Source organism: Drosophila nasuta, chromosome 2L (genome assembly GCF_023558535.2).
Source record: "Drosophila nasuta strain 15112-1781.00 chromosome 2L, ASM2355853v1, whole genome shotgun sequence".
In the NCBI taxonomy this organism is placed as follows: domain Eukaryota; kingdom Metazoa; phylum Arthropoda; class Insecta; order Diptera; family Drosophilidae; genus Drosophila; species Drosophila nasuta.
In genome coordinates, this window is record NC_083455.1 from 28,424,693 (window position 1) to 28,440,489 (window position 15,797).

Here is a 15,797-nt window from a genome sequence, read left to right on the forward strand (position 1 = left end):
AGCATATGCTGTATGAGCTATAAGTATAGTGGTGGGATTTTAACGCAACAATTACGCATACGTATGTGTGTGTGTGTGTGAGTGTGTATGCTAGCAATATGCGAATAATGTCGGCAACAAAATACGTGAATGTGTGTGTGTTTGTTTGTACTGCGTGCCACAGGCACGGATCGAAAAACAACTGCAAAAAGCTGGTGCTCTGCAATTATGACAGTGAAATGCATTGAATATTCATAAATTTGCAACTACGGGCAAAAAGTGTGTGTCGGTTGGCGAGTGTGTTTGTGTTAAACGTAATCAGCCTTGACATGATTTCCGGCTGTTCTTGTTGTTGCTTTATCTGCTTTCTTTTTGTGCTGTCTGAAAGGAAATTTGTTACTGATCATGTGGCGTTGTTGTTGCCGTTGCTGTTCGCTCACTATTGTTACCCGTTTACGTTGTTATTAATTTTTAAGCGTTACGACGCGAAAGCATAAAACAACATCAAGGCAGCAGTGAGCATGCGACTTGGCGTATTTCGTATTTCGCATGGTGTTTGGTGTATGGCGTGTACACGGGGCGTATGGGGAATGCCTCGCTCGCACACGCACACTCGTGAATACAGACACAAACACAAACACACTCACACGCATACAGCACATAAATTGCTTTACGCGCGAGGTTGAAATATGGTTTTTATGCAGGATTTACGAAAACAAAAAAACGAAAAAACAAAAGATTAATAAAAAAAACACTAAAGGAGCAGAGAAAAAAGCCAAAAAGAAATATTATTTCTGTTTGTTGTTTCTGCGGCAATGTTAATGACAGTTGTTGTTGTAGCCGAGGCTGTTGTTATTGTTGTTGTTGTAGTTGTTGTTCTTGTCGTTGTTGGTTGGCTGGTTGTTGTTCTTGGTTGTTGTTGTTTGGGTAGCGGCTCTTCACCGTGGTGTTTAGCTGCTCTGGGTCATATGAGGCGAAAGGATGTGTTGTGTGAGTGAGCTTGCTGTATGGATGGATAGATGGCTGGAAGGATGGATGCGTGGCTTGATGGTTGTAGGATGTAGGGATGCAGGGATGTAGGATGTAGGATATAGGATGGTCTGTAGGTGTTTCGCTACAAGCGCCAAAGGTACACACGTACACGAAATCCAGGGTTGCATTACACAACACACAACACATTTGGCTGTTAGTTGACGCTGCTATTGTTGTTGTTGTTGTTTTTGGTGGTGTTGTTGTTATTGTTGTTGTTGTAGATGTTACCGTTGGCGTAAGCGTTGTTGTTACTGTTGCCATTGCCATACTTGTCGTTGTACTTATTGTTGTTGTAGTCATTTTGTTGTTGCTTAACATACGCGTGCGCCAAACGTACCGAGATACACATACAACTACACGCAGAGACAGACACAGACACAGATACAGATATAGATACAGATACAGATGCAGAGCTACAAACACAGGCACATACAAGGGACACTAATACGAGTATAATAAATACGCTAAATGGGGGAAAACACTTACATATGCGTATGCAAGTGTGTGTGTATGTGTGTGTGTGTATGTGTGTGGGTGTTTGTGCAAGTATCGGTATGTAGGCTTGTGTGTGTGTCATTTCGTATTCTGTTGTGTTGTACTTTGTGTGGTTGTATGCGTGTGCGTGCGTGTACTAAAGTACGAGTACGTTTCGTTGGGTTAAGAGTATAGGTGGCCTCTACAGTAAAAGAGTGAGTGAGAGACACAGCGAGAGAGAGAGAGAGAGAGAGAGAGAGAGAGAAAGGGGTAATGAAGAGAGGAAGATAGGGGAGCAAGGCCGGGGCTGGCTGAATGTGGTGCAGACAGAGGCAGAGGGTAAAGTAAAAAATTAACTATTATCGCAAAACGGTTGGAAAAACACGCAGCCACGATGGTATTCAAATTGCCGCACCTACACACTCAGCTACACACTCTGCCCCGGCAGGAGAATGCTGAGAAGAGGGGGCGGGACAGGGAGTCGTCCCTAAGTCTTTTTGTTGCCTGTGTTAAATGTGGCTCGGCATTTGGTAATATGCTTGTTTAAATTACGCCACCCAGCCACGCCACTGTTGCTCTTGTTTCACTTGTCGTTGTTGTTGTTTTTTTTATTATTGTTGTGCTGTTGTGTTGCCATTGTTGTTGGCGTGGGCGTTGTCATATCGACCGCACGACCTGCGCCACACGACAACGTCGACATCACGTCTGTGTCTGTGTCTGTGTCTGTTACTCTGTATGCGTATACACACATGTGTGCTTGTGTTTGTGTTTGTCCGCGCGGGGCACAATTGTAAAAACAGTTCAATTAATTTAAATAATTAAATGTGGGACAAACTGCTTTAATTACGTTGCGTTGCAAAAAGCGGAACAACGCGCTCTGGCTTATTCACCTTACACTCACACACACACACACACTCTTACACCTCAATGGCTTCACATACACAATGTACGTACACACATCAGTTATGAGTGTGCGAGTGCAGCATGAAAATTTAATATTCACTTTCATCGCCTCTCTCGCTCTCTCCGCCCAGGAGACGCACATGTGCCGAGTTATGCCCGAGGGACTTGGCGCGAATTTAGGGCGTGCGTTGGCAGCCAATAACAGTGGTGAATCCAAAAGTGGAACAGACTCAGGGACAGTGATATGGGAGGCGTGGCGGGGCGGGGGAGGGTTGGGAAGAGTGGGGCCTAGGACCAACTGGAGAAGCTGGCTTCCTCTGTTGCTCACTGTATATAATTGCTTCGAATATTTAATTGTTGTTTTTCGTCGACTACCTTTTACCGTAAGCTCCGTCATTTTTTGTATTTTCTCTGCGTACCCATTTGCTGTGGTTTTTTGCTCTGCAAGGTATACGCGGAACCAGGCAAGGGAAACTCTGGGGAGCTCTGGGAGGAACCGAGCGAAACTCGCTAGCCTGGAAAATTAAATAAGCTTGATTTGGCAGCCATTTTTCGCTGGCATCTTCGTTTTGAGTCCTGCCTTATTTTCGACTTAATTCTGAGAGTTTCAAATAAATACATCATGTGCCCATGTTTATTGTCGTTGTCGTAGACTTTAAATTGATGCTCACAATGGCGTTTCGTATTTGGTTTTAACATATCGTACACATAACTATAGGTATAGGTATTGTTTTTTGTTTGTTTTATGGTAGATTTATGGTAGTTGTCTTACCAGCTTCGTCTGGCATTGGCTGAAATAAGTGATCGGGCGGTTGTGTTGCAGCCTTGACATTACGTGGCGCTGCCGGAGCGTCTTCTATTGAATTTGAATTTTTGCCTTGTGGGGGTCACCAGCAGCGAGAAAAATTCAAAATTCAATGCGCGATTGAGTTTTTGGCAATTGATTTGGTTTCGCATGATTAGTATGAGAAAGTTAATAACGAGAGTAGCGTTTTTGGTTTGGTTGGTTGGTTGGTTGGTTCGATGGAGATCGAAATCGAGATCGTGAGAAAAGAGAAGAAAAAACGAGAGAAAAACAAGAGCGTTATGTTAGAGCCAATCCAGATTAACGAGACTCGCGTCTCAACAGTGCATAAAGTTTGTAGTATGAGAATGTGCAGAACGCTGATCTAGCAACGCGCAATTTGAACAACTGCAGCAAACCCAAAAAGGAAATAGGAAAATCAATATGGAAATCAAAATAAAAATCAAAGTTTGAAACCAAAGCTAAATACTAAACACACTAAGAAGGAATATGGTGGAAACACGACACTCACCCAGAGTACGCACAGTCATCACTTTGCTCATCATGCCATCGCCGAGGACGTTGCGCCCCACCACCTGGAACTCATAGCTGGTGCCGGAGGCCAAGCCATTGATGGTTACCTGTGTGCTGCCGGACGGCGTCACCGATATCGTCTGCCAGTCGTTGACCCCCGCCTCGCGATACCAAATCGTGTAGTCCTGCTTGTACTCGGAGCCACCGCTGTAGCCGGGCAGCCACTGCAGCGTAATCGACGACTCGGTGGCCTTACCCGTGATGTTGTAGGGCGCATGCGGCTGCGTGCCCTCGATGACCAGCTGGGTGACGGCCATTAAGGTGGCCACCTCATTGGAGACCACACACTGATAGTACCCAAAGTCATCGCGGCGCAAATTCTCGATGGTAATGTTGCCGCCAGAGATTTTGACCCGATTGCGCTGTGAGTCGGAGAGTTGTTCGCCCTCCTGGCGTTGCCACTTGATGGTTGGACGCTCTGTGCCCTCCGCCTCGACGGCGTCGCAGTGCATCTCGACGCTGTCGCCGACCTTGCGTTGGTAAAGCGTTTCCGGTTCGACGGTGAACGCCGGAGGCTTGCGAACCAACACTTCCATCACGCCCGAGTCGCCCTGGGTGCCCTGTGCGTTGTACGGTGTGCACGTGTATCGTCCCTGATGGTCCTCGTTGACGCGCGTGAAGAGCAGCGAACCGTTGGCCATTACCACGATGTCCTTCATCTGATAGGGCTCCAGCAGACGCTTATCCTTGGTCCAGGTGACATACTGCAGCTGCGGATTCGACTTGATGTAGCACTGCACAACGCCGGCCAAGCGAAAGGGGAGATACTGCACAGTTGGCGTGAAGGTCACTTTAGCAGGATCTGCAAGAGAATGTCACATTTAGTTTAAGCAAGTAGCAAGTAGAAAAGTTGTCCAGAGTGTCTACACCAAAATTTGTCACTTTAGCTTTAAATGAGGTTTATTATCGACGATGGTTGGTTAAGGGATTTAAAAGTTATGTGCTCTACTCACATTCAACACTCAGGTAGGCCGAAGCACTTTGCGGATCCCCAATGCCGTTGGTCACTTCGCACAAATACTGGCCAGAGTCGTCGGCGCTGATGGGGTTGATAATAAGTGAGCCATCCTTGCGAATGGTGACACGTGTCTCCAGCGAAGCCACCTCACGCACCGGAGAACCCTCGCGAAACCAGCGCACTGTGACATTGCCAGGCATTGCCTTAGCCTCGCATGAGAATATCACTTTTTCGCCCTCGAGTTTCGTTTGGTTGGTGGGCGGCACCTGTGAAAGTGAAACAGAGGGAGAGAGAACACAGCAAAGGTTTATGATGATATTTGCTTAGTAGCAGCATGAGTTTCTGACATATGCAGACTAAAGACGCGTTTCGATTGTTGACTGTTGACGGTTGACGTTTGACTGTTGACTAATTCAAAAAACATGAAGCTTGCGTTTAGGATGCGTTGATTATAATGTAGAACTCTAACTTTGCGGTTCACCTGATCCCAAAATTCACAATGTCTCTAGTAGTCACAATGCATGTTTCTCGCTTGACAGCACATTTCTTTCCGTTTTCTCGTCATCGATACTACCTCATACCTCAAACCCTCGGTTCCCCTTTGGGAAATAACAATGCTTCTGTCACATGTACAGCAAGTATGAAATGTTGTTTCTTTCTGTGCCCTTGCTCTTCCCTACTGGCATTGACAAGTTGTCAGTCAAATGTCAGCGACAACATTCAAACCCATTCCTTCATTTCGATCTGCCTTTGGTAATTGCATGAGTGCATTCTGTTCATCTTCTCGATTTATTCAAAGGCCACATCGCTTTGGAGCAACTCGATTGAAAAAAACTCTGTCTTCAGTTAGTTTTTAGTTGTGTGGCTCGAGTGATGTGGGTTGACAAAAGGATATTGCTCAACGCATATTCCAAAATAAATTGCTTGTGAACTCAACCCATATTTAATTTTGCGTTTCAAGTGCAAACACATTTGGATAATCAGTTAGCAAAAAGCGAACCAGAATCTACGCATATTTAATATGAATTGCTACTGCATATGCTGTTTTCTGTTCTAGAAAAGGTCTGAAATTTAAATCTTAATGGCTTAAACGTCAATATTTTATGGCATGCCATGTGCATGTGTGTAGTGTGGTTGCCTGACTTACTGTAAATACCCGAAATGCAAATACATTAGCGGACGGCGCACAAAAGTATGCTATTCATATTAGAAGGCAGACATCGCTTGAACGCTTTAACGTGCATGTGTGTATGTGTATGTTTGGTTTTTTGTGTATGGAAAGGAGGCAGGCACTATATGAATGTATGTTTGGCAACACGGGCGGCTATTTGTATGCATGTTGTAAATAGTAAATGGCAGAAAGGGAGTCGGGGAGTCTGGCTCAGGCTGGACGAATGACCATGTCAAGTGTGCGCTCGCCAAGACCCTTTTCGCTATGGGTTTTTACCGCTGTTGGCACTTTTTCGTTTGCAGTTGTTGTTACTGGCAAGCGAGGCTGGACGAATCCCAAATGCGGGCGCGACCAGCACAAAGGCAGCACCGTCCGCATCCCGCCAACCGACTCATCGACCAAGAGACCGATAGACAGACAGACAGACAGACAGAGACCCCGAATGCAGAGCACATAAAAAGTTGCACACTTGTAATACTTTTTTTGCTCTCCTTTCTTTTTTGTGCTTTCGGATCTGGGGTGTGCTCTCGTTGGTAAAGTGCAAATGTAAGGCCGCGTTTTGGTCTGAATTTTTTGTGTTGGCCAAAGCTGATGACGTTTCCTGGCTGACGGTCTCGTCGGTCTATGGGCGGATTGGTCGACTAGTTGGGATGGTGTTGTTTGGTCGAGTACGTGCGAAAATGGCATGCCTGAGAATGGTTTGGTTTTTGATCAGCACTGATGGCTTCTGATTTTGGCTGTGAGTTTGTGTTTTGCTGTTTTGTAAAAATCCAGCGAAAGGAAAAGAAAACATTTTGGATGATTAGTTTGCTTTGAGTTCGGTTGTTTGTCTGTTAGGCGTTGGGCAAAGCATTTTTGATTTGTTTAATGGTAAAGCGCTTAACAGATTATAAGATAACTATTATGCAGAAAATGCACGAAAAGAGATTATGAACAAAATTTGAAAACTTACTCTTATAGTAAATTTTTCAGAGATGCCGTTCATTTTGGATTTAGTAAGCGCATTTTTATTTCGTGCCGCTTTGTCCTTTTTAATTGTTAGTTGGAGAATTGTTTAATTTGTTTGTGTTCGTGTGCAGAAATTATAGGGAAGATTCTGTTAGAATTTCACTGATTGCTGTTTTTTAGTGCATACAATGGATATCCATTATAATGGAAACGAAAATACAACTAGGTCAATCAATGTCTTCTAAAGAGAAGGGTGTATTTTAATTTAATGTCGTTGATTTAATAAGCCTTATGCAATCATTTAAATTTTGTTGGATTTACATGTCTAACTATTTGATAATATTTGTTTAGTTATTTATCTGATAATTAAGTCATTTGTTTTATAGGTTTTTACCATTATTACAGCGCCACCCGCAATTATAACACGGGCCGTATGGGAGACTTGCCCCTCACCATTGCGTGCAATGCAAGTGTATTCTCCAATGTCCTCGTGGCGTATGGTTGATATCCGTAGCTCCGTACCATCGTTGAAGATGCCCACCGTGGGCGAGGGATCAACTGGATTTGCGTCCTTGTACCAAAGAATCTCTGGCGTTGGTGTGCCATCGGCATGGCAATTGAGTATAATTGAGTCACCTGCAAGAAACAAATAACGCAACCGAGGCAACGTCGACAATGCACAATGGCAAATTAATAAGGTAAGTGCCGGCAATTGTTACGCTTCTCGCTCGTATGCCTAACATTACTATACTACTACTGAATGCAGTAATGCGGCTATAAAAAACTGAAAGAAAATTGCATGCGCCTGCCTGCCATTTGCATTACCCGTCTTCCGGCTAACGGTAGTTGCTGGCTCGACCTCCCGCTGCATGCGTCTTTATACTGTATATGAGTACTGAGTACTGAGTACTGTAGTTGCAAGGAACAGCGCCCCTTACTGTGCTTTGTCGGCTAACTACTCGCACTTGGTGCTGCCATCGCCATTTGTAGCAGACAATAGAGCACAATAAGGCCGTGCATTGTTGTTACTTTAGTCGTTATTCGTTGATTCTACCGTTGTCGTTGTTCTTGTTGTTATAGCTCTGTTGCTCAGCTTTGTGCCGCCTGAGTTGGCTGACAAACCATCAGAGCTGTCTGATTTATGCGCTGCAGCGCCATTTTCTCTTGACGCATTTCCGGCGCAACCGTTGTCTTTTGTTTGGCTTTCGAATTGTTGTGTGTGAGTTTGTGTGTGTCTTGGATGCCACTAGCTGCTGGCTGTCGCAATGCTGAGTGGCTGCGCGTAAACATTTTAACTTTGATTAAGCGACGGAAATTCGATTTGGTCTGCGATTCCACACGCATAAAGGCTTATCGATTTTGTCGGGCATTGAGTATTCAGTATTAAGTGCCGACTGTTGAGTGTTCGGGGCATTCGGCGAAAGATGACAAATGAGGGCACATAAGTAACAGTAGCTCAAACAAGCGTATTCTCTGCGGACCAGAGTTGAAAAGTATGCCATACTTTTTACTAGTGCGCACCATTATGACGCATGAGTGAACTCTGGGCGATACGATGGGCGATGGTCGATGGGCACCGTTTGTTCGAGGCCCCGGGGTCGTGCCCATAAATAGACTCGTAGCTCATTTCAAGGTGACAGACTCTTTAGGGGACACTGCAACAAATTGCCAACCATTTGACACAGTCAAAATTGGATAGAATTCTCGAGGCGAGAGCGAGGCAAACTCAGGCAATGGCTTGAGCTCCTACTCCACTACACTTAATCTATGAAGCGTCATTTATTGCAAATAACACGGCAAAATATGAGTCAACTCATCTTTGACAATCTTACTGAGTTTTCGGTGAGTTTTGTCCGGGGGGGGGGTGTTATTATTGATGGCTTTGGCATTTATCATTGTTGAGACTCACCTAAATTAACATATATAATATCCTCTGGTGTAACACTAAAGCGCGGCGGTGCATGTACATCTAAGTGGAACCATGTACCATTCTTATGTTGCTTGGGATCACGGTTCAGGAATACGACCTTGCACTCGTACCAGCCCTGATCCGACTCTCTAATGCTCGTCAAGTTGAGTGAAGCGGAGCCGAAAGGCGAGTCCTGCGATACACGTGACACACGTCCTTTGTAGCCCTCTTCAATGTGTTCCGGGTAGCTCTCATACCAAATGTAGATGGGCAGATCGGAGCCCTGTTTTTTTACGGTGCATAGAATTGAATTAAAATTGACTAGTGAGTACAGAGATCAAGATTTTCGTGTGGCTTCGAGTCGATTCGATTCGATAGTTTTGCATTGATTTACATACTGATGTACGAATTTATGGCATTGACTCAACTTATGCTAAAACATTTTTACATATTCCAAGACAATTTATATACATAAAATGATGCCATATGTTAAACTAACAAAATGATTATTTACAACACAAATTGGGTAGCTAAAATAGTTAGTTTAAAGCATGCATTATTAAATCGGGAAGGGTGCAAATACATACAGGTGTAGGAATGTTAATCTAGTTGAAGTGGGACTGCAACACACACCAAAGCTGTCAAAAATAAAATTGAATTACGACAGACCCAACACTTGCAATGATATTGTGAAAATCATCATCAGATCGAGGGGTTACATTTTAAAAAACAAAGTCAACATGAGACAATAAAAAAGTCATCACGTTAACGTGTAGAAATTGCGCTGCCAACGAAACTGTTGTCTGTGCCTGTGACCGAAAGAGAGAGAAAGAGAGAAAAACTGAAAGAAACATTTATGATATGCAGACGCATACGGTCACATTTTCACTATCAACAAGGACACACTTGGTAGCTGCAGCAGCCTGCAGCTATCCTTCCCCCCTTCTCACTATTGCATAGGCGTTCAGTTTGCATGGCCATCAACAGAAACAGCAAACAACTACAGTTGGAGTGCCAGCGCATCCTGGCAACAATAAATCATGTGCGAACAACTAAAACAACAAAGCCCAGCTACGGAGAGAGATACATTTGAAATTCTAGCTTGAGCTGATAAAAAATGTGCATGTAAAATATTTTGGGGCAAACTACAACAATTGGGGTCAACCTGCAGTCAAGCTCTCTCACTCCCGCAATGTCAGTTTGTTTTGTTTTTCGTTTATTTATTTGTTATTCGCAACTGGCAGCAGAGAATGCAAAATATATTGAATGTATCAGGGATTGCAGCGCATGTGCATTTAGATGAAGTCATGCAATTTCTTTCGCACGACTTGGCCACATCAAGTATCGCCACTTGTAACAACAATACATACTACATATACACATTTCCAGTAGTAAGTTTGAGTCTGATGCGTGTCCTTAATTGTCTGGCTGCAAATTTTTGATACGAGAGGAGCGAAATAATTGATTTTGGTTAAATAATTGGTAGGCATATTACTCATACTCCCGAGCATGCGGGAGCATCAAAGCTAATCGATTTATTTTTGTAATTATACCATGAGCTGTCGAGTGTCTTCTCGCCTCGTTTATTAAATGTGGAGTGCGAAGACTACGGCAAAGGCAAGATGAGTATATCGCTATAGGAGACTATGAGCATATGACTATACTCATATATGTGTATACGTATACATTTTAATAATTTTCCCGGCTGACGTATGAAATAATTTGCTTTGGCAGCGGCAAGCAAGCACAACATAGCAGCATGTATAGTAGAAAGTAGACACCAGGGGACTTGGAAGATGCCATGGCATTCGTGGGCTTTCACATATTTATTAGAGCGCAACCCAACGTTGTTGGCAGGCAGTCGAGCGAGTGCCAAAATTAATATTCGCACTCGCAGAAGCGTCATAAGTTGACTCAGTAAACATTTTTCCGCCTAATTTATTCAGTAGCAATTAATTTAGATTGCAACTAAGGCAACGAACGAAGACACCGCTCCTTAGTTGGACTGTAGCAGTCAGGACAAGCTAGGGCAGTCTGGCTTTGGGCCCCTTAAACCAAATAACAGACAGCAAAGGAACGCGCGTGGAACGCACAGAAGTAGGCAACGTAAATTATATGAGTGTGTGTGTGTGTGTGGCAGCGCACTTTAATGTAAAATCGCTATACGTTTGTGCTTTCGAAGAGTGTGCGTAAGGCAAAAACTTGCCATTTTTGTGTGCAATACTGTTCCATATAAAATTAGTCTCATACAAACAAAATAAAGCATAGAAAGAATGGAAAAAAAGAAGAGAAGAACAGAGGCAAAGAGAAGAAGTAGTAGAAGTAGAAAGCTAGTCATATAAATTAAAAGCTAAAGCCTTCTTAATCCCTTTAATTCATTCATTTACTGCTGCTCTGCTGCCCTGCCACAATTTGCCGGCATATTCTATTCAAAGCGACGACTGTTTCAACGTATGCGTGTGTGTATTTTTATCGCAGCAAAACATAAACTTACTTTTTGCAGTACTTATAACTTTGTTTGGCATTAAAAATGCTTGTAAAACTTTTAACTTGGCACAAAAAGCAGCGGCGACGTTATCTGTCCAAATGCACAAACACACACACACAAACGAAGAAGCAAACGGAGACGAAGACACACACACACACACACACATGCACGTGCGTGCGTCGTAGTACAGTCACGAACAGTGAGATTCCCTTACTTATATTCACTCAGACAGAGACACGCGAGGCAGCACTCACCCAGATACAGATAGGGCTACAAATCGCAGTCGCAGATATAGATACTATATACACACAGACTCACAAAACTTTAGCTGCAATATTCCGCTCAATGCTCGCTGCTTTCGGCCTGCGAAGCAAAGTATAAAGCGTAAAGCGTTGACGTGGACCTAAGAGAAGCCACCACAGCATACAGCACATAGAGCAGAACACAGCGTCTACATTTCTACTTTATTATCCTTGAGGTTTTTCTTAGTTTTTGCTCGGTTTAACTTTGCTATCAAGCAGCAACAATAAAGTAAGTTTATCGGCTTGCAGCGGCTTAGGCGTGCTTCAAATTATGAAAGTTAAGCTCATAGACCTTGCTGCCTGGCCGTCAACCAGCCAGTCGTAGTTGCATTTTCAGAGTCTGATGGGATCAGCTACGTGTTACTAGATGCTACGATGCTATTTTATAACTAATTCATGCAGGCGTCATAATACATAATGGGAAACAGTGAGCAGATATCGAATAAAAGTTACAGATTATGTGTTATGTGTACGTCAGATAAATCATATTTTTGCTTGGGTCTATTGTGTAATGTGAAAGCAAACAAAAAAGTAACTAGGAATTTCAATGGGAAAAGGAGGTAAAGGTGAAATTTCTTTATTTTTGTGCTCTAGAAAAATATTTGCATAATGAAATTGCAGCCATTTTATGGCAATGCGGCGTTTGCGAGTTTGCTGCGCATTTCATTTGTTCGCTTGCTTGTAAATGTAATAGAAATAAATTGTACCTTACGGCTTGCTCTACACTTCAACGGATTTGCAGTGCTGGTTTGGTTTGGTGGTGAAATTTGAGTTGGGGATTGGTATTTCTAGTGAAATGTACTCGAATATGCTGTTGGTCAGACAGAGAGTTGAGGGAAATATGTAATGATTCCGCCTTGTTGATTACGTTTCAAATTCTTGTATTTAATTATTAAGTTCATCACACAGAAATAGTCTGCAGAGCAAGATATCTTCATACAAACTTTGCTGTTTTATCGTGGCAAAGTTTTCTAGAATTCCAGTCACTTACTCTGCAAGTTTAACTGAGAACTTAAGGAAACATTATCATATTTCCGGCAACCATTAAAAGGTGCAAAGGGTTGTCTAAGTTGGGATTGTGGCTAAAATGTTTTATATTTCTTTTTATTTTGTGGTGAATTTTTGCTATGAAATTTTGCGACTAATTGTTTTTTTTTAGTGTTTTGGCAGTGAAAAGCTAAAGTTTTTGTATACATATTTAGAATTTAAATTTGCGATTTGCGAACGAGATTGTTTTGAACGAAATGAACGTATGTGAACTTTTCTTCTCTTTCGCTCTCTTTGGTCTGATTTGTTATCTTTTGATTTTTGAAAAGCGTTTCAAATTCTCATTTATTTCTTAATGTATACTCTTGTCAGTGGAAGTGTGTCTGTGTGTGTTTGTGTCGAATCGTAGTGTCACGGTTTGTGGCTTATCTACAGCGAGGCTCTATGAATCTGCTTTTAAAAATTGCTATCGAAGAAGCTTGAAGCGCAGTATGCTCGCTGTTTGTTACTTGTCTAGGAGTAGTTTAAATGATTAAAATATACTGAGGTTAGAGAAATGAAGAGTTTAAGTTGGTTGCTAGCATCTAGCAAATTAAAGGAAATAATATAAAAAATAAATTAAATTCGCCAATCGAGCAACACATTAAACATATACGAGCATGATTAATACGAAAATTCCGTCTCAAGCTAAAAAATATATCGTATTGTATAATTGTAAATCGTATATCCAACATCATATAGACAGCAACACACATGAGCATTAACAATATTTGTAAGTTGCAATAGCAAAAGCTGTATACAGATTAACATTTTTAATTAAATGATTCTTAATATCAAAGAATTTCGGTTATTACGCATACGCACCGTAGAGCCAGAGCTTCAACTGATGTTTAGCTCTTGGCCTACGTGGCAATAACAATAGTTACATTCGTTCGAATATCACGTAGCCAAACTATATTGAAAATGGAACTTAGAAGCATAAATTGAAAACAGAATAGAACATACTTAGAATTGAGATTATAATAATTAACCGATAATTATTAGTTAAGGGGATGCTCATATAGTAAGTAAGTATGTAAGGTGGTATATATGATAGTAGGTAAAGAATTCAGAAAACGTTGAATAGCTTGATATGTAAGTATTTTATCGATTACTGTGTTACATTTTGTCGCGCTTTCATTGGCATTGTCTTTGTCTGACTGTTTCTTACTTTCTTTAGCTTTTTTGCGTATCAAACAACAATATAAAAAAGAGAGTTTAGAGAAGAAATTTATCTGTGATATCGTACCGTTTCGCTCACCTTCTTGTCCCACTGCAGGACATATGGCACTGGATGATCGTTGGGGAACTCCACGTGGCAGTTGAAGACGACACCCTCGCCCAGGATGGCTGTGATGTGCACAGCATCTTCTGCAAATAAAAGATGAGGGAATATTTAGTTCAATCTTTAGCGTATTAAATATTCGGTTATACAAATTCAACACTGAAAAACTGCACTACAGCATCTATATCCGTCCATTCGGGGCAGATTGAATGCTTTTGGCGATTGCCAGTTTGACGTCCATTGATTGAAGGCTGTCGCAAAAGTTTCGCTGAGCAGCTTTGCTATCAATCTCTCCCTTATTGCGGATTCTCGTACTCGTGCCGCACCCATAATACGGCCAATCCTCAAGCCACAGTCGATGTCATCCTTTTTGTGCTGGCCTCCTGACTGTCGCCGTGCTTCTATGTTTACTTGACATTCGGCACGATTTACTATGTTGGCCTGACTTTTGCTCGCCCCGCCTGTTTCCCAGGTCGTTGCTATGTGCACCAGCTGCCTTTGTGTGTACTAGAGAGTAGCCAGCGTAGAGGGTTGTCAAGGATGCATTGGCATGCTGTTGACGGTTCTGTTTTTTTTTGCTGAATACAGAGAGACAAGAGAATGGGGGCAAAGCGGGTTACTTTTAAATGGATTCGTTGATAGCCACATCGGTCACATGTCAAGTGCCGGCCATTCCGCAGAAACGAACTTTGAGGTTTGCTGATAGGATTTGGCCTCCGCTTAGAGCATTCATGTCTCTTGACATGCAGTAGCTTGTGCAGGATAAAAATGTTCTATTATCCCATTGCGCTGCTAAAGTTTTGTTAGTTGTCCAGCGTAGCCACTTTATAGCCTCGACTTCGACATCGCTCGATAATTTACCTTGATTAAGATCTATGCATATCACACGACCAGGCGAACAAATGGCCATCTTCTTGTCCATTTTGTAACCCCCCGGGAGCCACAAAGAAGCGTGTATTTCTCTTCTCTCATTCCACCTTGGAGTATTAGCAATTTTGTCTATCCATTGGGTGAAACGTGACATTTGATTAGCGTCTGTCAGTCGCGTAGCCATGAGGCGGCTGTCGACTTTAGTCGTCAACACTTCAAATGGAACGAGCTTGGCGTTGATTTCTGCCACTGTCTGTGACAGCCAAGTTCTGTTCTTGTTCTTGATCTGCGAATGTGTTGTGTTAAAAACGTAGCCGTCGACTCAACAGCCACGACAACCAACAAAAAGTGCAGCCCTAACGGCATTACTTATTAACGACGCCTCACGTTCAACGCTTTAATTGCCGAAATTGCTTTTTTGCCCCAGTTCAGAGGACCAGCACCACAGCTGAACTGTAACCGTAGGCTACGTACGGATGGCTATGGTCTGCGACGAACTTGGGGGAAAATGCAAATGAATAGTCGGGAGCTCTAACACCCGACGCCCGACGCCCGATGTCCGACACCCGAAACACGGAACAATGGCGATGAAAACGAACCGATGCAATGCCCTAGCGCATCCTGCTACTCATTTGCACTTCAGAGTACTCACTACTCGCTACTGGCCAGGGACAAAAACACTAGAATATACGGCTTCAGCTGGGCTGGCCGTGGCCAACATGTGCTAGGCTTGTTAACAAGCAGCTTTTGACCTGTATCCGAATTGCCATGTCATTGTTATGACCATCAATGTGGGATCGTTACATTGTTCAAAAGTGTGATAGCAACAGACGTGAGTAACATTTAAAGTATCTACGAAAAACGACTCGTCTTCGAATTATGATAGAATTAGGCTGGGGCTGTCAATAACTGGCAAGAAAAACAAATTAACATATTTTGCTAGTTCACGCCCTGTGGCATGGTCAACAACATGAGAATGCATATGTGTGTGTGAATAGAATATAGCTTCAGTCATGCGTATGGGGAAAAGTGAAAAGAAAATGCAGGCAGACAGTGGAAAAAGGAAATGGTGTG

General features: G+C 42.8%; 1 protein-coding gene across 12 annotated transcripts in view; it reads right to left on the minus strand.

Annotated features, from left to right (window-relative positions):
* LOC132799020 (protein turtle) overlaps positions 1-15,797 on the minus strand; it is a 43,264-nt gene that overhangs the window by 13,109 nt on the left and 14,358 nt on the right. For 4 of the 12 annotated variants that reach the window (XM_060811135.1, XM_060811144.1, XM_060811139.1 and 1 more), the window contains exons 3-8: positions 13,818-13,939; positions 8,753-9,035; positions 7,238-7,479; positions 4,720-4,990; positions 3,705-4,568; positions 3,161-3,244 (exon numbers count right to left, since the gene is read on the minus strand). In XM_060811135.1, coding sequence (XP_060667118.1) covers positions 3,161-3,244; positions 3,705-4,568; positions 4,720-4,990; positions 7,238-7,479; positions 8,753-9,035; positions 13,818-13,939 — 1,866 coding nt within the window. Of the gene's footprint in view, positions 1-3,160; positions 3,266-3,704; positions 4,569-4,719; positions 4,991-7,237; positions 7,480-8,752; positions 9,036-13,817; positions 13,940-15,797 lie in introns of all 12 variants that reach the window. The other 8 variants (XM_060811133.1, XM_060811138.1, XM_060811141.1 and 5 more) reach the window with 3 other exon arrangements.